The sequence below is a fragment of the Ursus maritimus genome, unplaced genomic scaffold, assembly GCF_017311325.1.
Source record: "Ursus maritimus isolate PB19 unplaced genomic scaffold, ASM1731132v1 scaffold_36, whole genome shotgun sequence".
Taxonomy (NCBI): Eukaryota; Metazoa; Chordata; class Mammalia; order Carnivora; family Ursidae; genus Ursus; species Ursus maritimus.
The window spans coordinates 23,605,247-23,612,273 of NW_024426230.1; the positions used below are offsets into that span (position 1 = coordinate 23,605,247).

General features: G+C 42.3%; 1 protein-coding gene across 2 annotated transcripts in view; it reads left to right on the forward strand.

Moving 5' to 3' along the window:
- KLHDC1 (kelch domain containing 1) overlaps positions 1 to 1,076 on the forward strand; it is a 55,710-nt gene extending 54,634 nt beyond the window's left edge. For both annotated transcript variants that reach the window (XM_040620872.1, XM_040620873.1), the window contains one exon: positions 874 to 1,076. In XM_040620872.1, the coding sequence (XP_040476806.1) occupies positions 874 to 1,060 (187 nt within the window). In that variant the 3' untranslated portion in view covers positions 1,061 to 1,076. The remainder of the gene's footprint in view (positions 1 to 873) is intronic.
- The last annotated feature ends 5,951 nt before the right edge of the window (positions 1,077 to 7,027 follow it).

The window sequence follows — 7,027 nt, forward strand, 5'->3', positions numbered from 1 at the left end:
AGAAAAGGCTTCATGAAAGTCGGGAAGAAGATACAGATATCTAGAGTGTGAGTCCTTATAAACTGACAACTGAGGCTGACTACAGCAGAATCAAACGAATCTATCTTCCAAACTTTTAAAAAAGATTTACTTCCCTTTTTGATTTACAGTTTATCCGTTGAAATAGATGCTTTCTTCATAGTTCTTAAGTTTCTTTTGGTTTTAAAATACAAAATCCTCTTCAAAGTAGCTTAAGATAAAAAGGGAGCCGTATTTGGAAGGACACACTCTCTGGGAGAATCAAAGGGGACAAAGTGAACTCGGGGCCCCCAGAAGGGGGGGGACCTCACGGGGGTCTCTCATGGGCTCTTTCTATATTTCTGATCCATTCATTCGTCTCTTCAGACCTGCTCTCTCTGGGTCAGTGTAAGTCAGGTGTGCCAGTGCAGTGAGCACAGTGCAGGATGGGGAGGACCGATCCATGGCATAAAAATGGATGTTAGATGCTTCATCTTGGGGTGATGGAAGAAAAAGAGAGTTCTCAGAGAAGGTTAAGTGGTTACTGGACTGGAAGGATAAATGAAAAACAATCTGCTATAGACTGACCTGCTTTGAAACTAAGTCTGAATCTTTTCTGCTTAAATAACATTATGCATGCTGTGTGGTAGGTTGTAATTTCTGTTTCCATTGGATTTTGGACAGATACGGCCTCTATACTATAAAAATATGTAATTACGTGGTGTTCTGGAAAGAACGTGTATCCTACCATGTTCCAAACAATACAGAGGAAATACATTATCATGTAAAAATTTTATGATTTTTATGAAGAATACTTACCTATAAATTATAACTTCGGGTTAAAAAACTAATAATTCTGTTATGTTTTATTTACAGGTCATGCCTTGACTGCATTGGCAAAAATGCTATAATTTTAGAAAATCAGATATCTTTATTACCTCCTAAACTTCTGCAACAAGTACTCAAAAAAATAACATTTTGGACTGCAGCTAATCACCGAGAAGAACAAAGAGCCCAAAAAGAAGAAACAGAAAATAAGTATCAGTGGACCACTAGCAAATAAATTGTTATATACCCTATATATTTAATATGTGTAAACATTTTAATCAGACTGTATATTTACCCCCCCCCAAATTGGAGGCTTTATTTAGAAGATAAAATTCGAAACAAAAATGCTACGTTAAAGTGATTACATGTCATGGAATATATGTGAATAAGATGTTAATGGAAGATTATATTTGTAAACTAATTTCCTAATAAGCTGCAGGAAGAAATATACTTTCTGGAAGTAAGTACAATTGTAAGAGATTTTTAACCTACTGTGTACTCTTTACTGGAAAGTTTATATGAATTTGAGGAGAATGAGAGATTATAACCCAAGGACTGGAGAAATCCCCCGACATAATAATAGATAGATACAAACACTATACATCAACTGTTGGAAAGAATGGATTTTCTCCCGCCACTTTAAAATTACCTACAGCTTCTCATTAAGTAACCAGTTATTTAAAAAACTTCTCCTTGAGTAACTGGTCCATCTGGACACAATGATAAACTCCACAAACACTGGCGTGTATTCAGTACTGGCCTCTCGCCCTTCAAGCTTACGTAACACAGTCTCTCTTTCAGCATCATAACTTTTCCTCTCCTTTATTTGATTAGCAGAATAAATGTCTTCAATTGTCTTTCCGTTATCCCTAAGTTGTTAGTTTGTCCAAATTTATAGATAGAAAGACCATGTTTTAAAGTAGAGGTTTACTTGTCATCCAGACTTTGAAATACTGAGAAGCAGTAGATTTATTAACTTTTCAGACACACTCAAATATATTTTTGCCTTGGAAGAATGCTCCTAAGGTAGTTTTTGTAAGTAATGAAATGGGATGGTAACCTAGTAATTTGCCTGTATAGAACCCTGCTATTTGGCCCACACCACTCTGAGAGCTGGTCCTCGAGACCCACGATATTGGAAATATGTTCTCTTTCCACTGATCGTCAGTATTGACTGCCTCTGCAGAAACGGACACCGTATTTATCTTTATAGTCCTTAAACTGGTACTTTTGCCATAGCTAAGAAATTACTCATATTTTCAGTCATACCCTTCTAATGAATTACTAATAACAATGAATTATTAAAAAGCTCAGTATATGAAATTATTCTCCATAACACCACCATTCAAGTTATCTCTAAAATTGAAAATGTTAGACTATATTTCTATATTGAAATATATATGTAATTTATAATAATTATAGTAGCTTATAGTAGCTTATTAAATTTTACAGATATATTTTATATCTATATCTATATATACCGTATTTTGGATGTGTAAAGCTTCTATTTATGTATTGAAATACTTTGTGCTTACATTTTATTTATTATACGAACTATATAGATATACTATTTTCCTAGTTTTGTTAGTGTGAACCAGTCATTAGAGTTGATTGTGCAAACTGTTTTAGTGTAAGTTTTCTTTTCCTTTCTTTCTTTCTTTCTTTCTTTCTTTCTTTCTTTCTTTCTTTCTTTCTTTCTTTTTCTTTCTTTCTTTCTTTCTTTTCTTTCCTTCCTTCCTTCCTTCCTTCCTTCCTTCCTTCCTTCCTTCCATTTTTAGACTGAATAACAGATTGAGAAAATGATTCTCTCAGGTAATATACATCTTAGACATAATTATTACATGAACTTCTGTTATCAGCGTTTTTAAGGGAAAACATATCAAAACCTATTGGACAGTGATAGATGACAGTGAATGGAATGAACGTCTTTTAAAATGCAGATCATGTGAATTTGAATTCTAGATTATGCAGCTGCCTTCTGTAGCCTTTTAGAGAAGCACTTCTGGTCGCAGTGGTTTACTTAGAATGTTAAAGTTGGATTAGCTCCCTCGCCGCACACTGTCATTTCGGCTTCCGCGGGAATCCATCTGCGGCTTACGAAGCTTTTGACTTAATACCCTGCGCAGCTTCAGGGGCTTGTATGTCTTGAGGTAGGAGCCCCATAGGAGGGGGGGCAGGAAATTCTCTTCTTTACCTTCAAGCTCCAAAAGTTGGCTTCAACCAGACTTGGCTTCTCTGCCGTTCGGAGATGTAGAAATTCTGGGAGCCTGCAAAGCCTGTTTTGAAGAAGCCGAGCAGGATTGATCCCTTACCTCTCACCAGCTGGCGGGTTACTACCCACTTCTGGAACTTCCGTGCCGCCGACCCCCGCAGCATGGAGGGGCCCGAGGCGCCGACAGCCTCCTGGCTTCCCCTCCGAGCTCCCCGCACAGGCTCTCTGTTTGAAACACGACTCTCCAGGGGTCGATAGTCGTTGTTTCCTCAGATGGTTCACAGAACAGGTTTCCAATGTGGTTCTCAAGGAACAGGTGTCTGGCCGTCTGTATTATGGGTTCTCAGGGTGTTCTTCCCGTTGTCAGAATTCTGTTGAGTGTTGGCGTCTTCAGGATGATGTAGTCAATAACACGTCCGAGTTAGGGTACATTTTCCCCCACTAGTATCTTTGTGCACACACCTTTAAAAAATGATGAGCCTTCGGACAGAAGCGTAAAAGTGTTCTTCAGAACTCTGTGCCTGCTGTCTAGGCACGAAGTGATGTTTTCACGAATACTTTTTTATATTGTATGTGTGCGTGTGAGAGAAATAACTAAGATATAATTTTCAGGATAGAATATACTAACAAGTTAAAATTCTTTGACTTCAGAGCATTTCAAAAGAAAAGCAATTTCAAGAAACACATAATGCTCCCTGCCCACCTTGTGCGTGTACGCGTGCGCGTGCCTGGTTTTTCATTGTATTAATGTGATTATATTGGTATTTCCGGTTTGATGAGGTTATCACACAGTCCAGCTCGTGGAAACAACAAGAACGTTTTCTACCAGCCTGTTACTGCCTGAATGTTTGTGTTCCCCCCCAAATTCGTACATTGAAACTCTGATCCTCAATCAATGTCTTAGTATTTGGAGGTGGGGTATTCGGGAGGTAATTAGGTTTAGATGAGCTCATGGGGGTGATGACCCCATGATGGGATTATCGTCCTTCTAAGAAGAGGCAAAAAACCAGAGCTCACTCGCTCTTTCCCTGCCATGTGAGGAGCCAATGGGAAGGCAGCCATCTGCAAGCCAGGAAGGGGGCCCCCACCTAGAATCCAATCCGCCAGCACCTTGATCTTGGACTTCCCAGTCTCTAGAAGTGGGAGAAATAAACTCTGTTGTTCAAACCATCCAGTCTGTGGTAGTTTGTTACAGCAGCCGAGCTAAGACACGCCTCAAGTCCGCAGTTCACACGAGGGCTCTCTCTTGGTGGTATGCATTCTGTGGGTTTACACAGATGTGTAAAAACAGGTATCTACCATTTTAGTAGCATGTAAAATCGTTTCATTGCCCTGAAAATCCTCTGTGCTCTGTTCATTCATTTCGCCCTCCCCACGAACCCCTGGCAACCCCTGATCTTTTACTCCATAGTTTTGCCTTTTCCATAGGTACGTAGCTGGAATCATGCAGTGCGTAGCCTTTCCAGGTTGGCATACTTCATAGCAGTAAGCAGCTAAGTTTCCTCTGTATGTCTTCATGGCTTGAAAAGATAGCTCGTTTCTTTTTAGCACTGAATAATATTCCATTGTCTGGATGTACCAGAGTAATTTTGTAAGGATTTTCTACATAGAATAATTATTAGTGAGGACAATCCAGTATGATGTTAGAAAGCAGTTGTGAGAGGAGACATCCTTTCCTTGTTCCTGATCTCATAGGAACGCTTTGAGTTTCTCCCCAAGTATGATGTGAACTGTAGGTTTTTATAGATCTTCTTTATCAAGTTGAGGAAGGTCCTCTCTATTCCTAGTTGGCTGAGAATTTTTTTAAAAAGATTTTTTTTATTTATTTGAGAGAGAGGAGAGCACGAGTGGGGGTGGAGTAGAGGGAGAGGGACAAGCAGACTCCACACAGAACACAGAGCCCATGACCCAAGCTGAAACCAAGAGTCCTACATCCCACCCACTGAACCATCCAGGCACCCCTTGCTGAGAGTTTTTATCCTGAACAGGTGTTCAATAATTTGTCTGCTTCTATTGATACGATCATTTGATTTTTTTCTGTAGCCTAGTGATATGGTGGATTCCATTAGCTGCTTTGTGAATGTCGAACAGCCTTGCAAACGGGGGGTAAGTCTTACTTGGTCATGGTGCATAATTCTTTTTTTAATTTTTGGATTTGATTTACTAATACTTTGGTGAGGATTTTTGCATCTATGTTATGACCAACATCGGTCTGTCGTTTTCTTTTCTTGTGAGGTCTTTGTCTGGTTTTAATATTAGGGTAATGCTGGCCTCAGAATGAGTTAAGAATGTATTCTCTCTGTTTCTGTCTTATAAAAGAGATTATAGAAAATTGATCTGTTCCTTAAATTGTTGTTAGAATTTACCAGTGAACCCATGTGGGCCTGTTGTTTTCTGTTTTGGCAGGTTATTATTGATTCAATTTCTTTAATAGATTTAGGCTTATTCAGATTGTCTATTTTTTATGTGAGTTTTGGCAGATTGTGTCTTTCAAGGAATTGGTCCATTTCATCTAGGTTATCAAATATAGGGGCAGAGTTGTTCATAGTATCTCTTTATTATCCTTTTAATGTTCATGGGATCTGTAGTGCTGTCCCCTGTTTCATTTCTGACATTAGTAATTTGTGTCTTTTCTCTTTTTCCCTTAGTTAGCCTGGCTTAGTGGCTTATTGATTTTTTTGATCTTTTCAAAGAAACAGCTTTTAGTTTTCTCTGCTTATTTCTTGTTTTCAATTTCATTGATACAGCTCTAAATTTTTATTATTTTTTTTCTGCTGCTTGCATTTAATTTGCTCTTCTTTGGCTTCCTAAGATGGAAACTTAGATGATTGATTTTAGATCTTTCTTCTCTAATGTATGCATTCAGTGTTATAAATTTCCCTCTAAGCACTGCTTTCACCCATGCTACAAATTTTGATAAATTGTAAACGTACGGGCAGTGACTAGGGAAGGAGTTTCAGGCTATGAAAACTGGAGTCAGGAAAGCCTTTGTTATTGTTCAAAGTGTCCCTTCCAAGTAGTGGTCACAGCGTGAAGACGGGGAAAAGACGGGGTAATAAGGCACACTCCTCCCACCAGACACATCCAAGAGGCACCATTGCATGAGGGATTTCAGGTGTATTTCGGCCAACCCTATTTTACAGGTGAGGAATCAAGTTTAGATTCCAAGAATTCTTAATTTTCTTGACCTAATTGAAATGTATCATACAAAATGTAAGACAAATAGTATCCATGTAGGTGAGCAAGATTTGCCATTCTCCCTTAAGGGCTGGGTGGTGATGGCTTCTGAAATACTTCTTGGGTGCAATTTTCCAACCTGGGCGAGGGATGCCGCCCTAAGATCTCTGCTGAGCCAGGGTCGCTCTGCGAGCGCCGGGCTGCGGCAGCGGGCGGGAGGGCCCGGCGCCACGCGTCGTGGCCACAGGGAAACAGGGCGTGACCTCCGTCTTGGAGAAACTGAGACCAGAACCTTAGGGAGCAACGTCGCCACCCCTTTTCGGACCGTGAACCCTTAGAGAACGTTCCTCAGTCATAGGAGGAGGACTTCTCCGTATAAACATTTCGTTTGCGAGAACGTGGCTACCGTCCTCGCGGCGCCCGCAGCGAAGGGAGGCGCGGAGGTGTCCGAGCTCGGCCACACGGCGCTGCGGGGCCCGGCCGGTCGCGGGCCGGGGCGGCGGCGGGAGGACCCGGCGCTGGGGGCGCTGAGCGGCGGCCGCGCTTCCGGAGCCCGGCGGGCGGCGTCAGCGGAACGGGCGGGTCCGGCCGCGGCGTAAACAAGGGCCGGCGGCGGCGACGGGCGAGCTGGAGGCGGGGCGGCCGGCTGCGAGCGAGCCGCGGCCCCGAGTGGACCCCTGTCCGCCGTGCTCCCGGCGGGGCCCGCCGCCGCCCCGGCCCGCGACCCCGCGACCCCGCGGCGCGGCCCAGAGGCCGGAGAGGCTGTCGTCGCTGAGGAGGGCCGGGCGGGCGCGGGCGGCCAGCGAGCGGCCT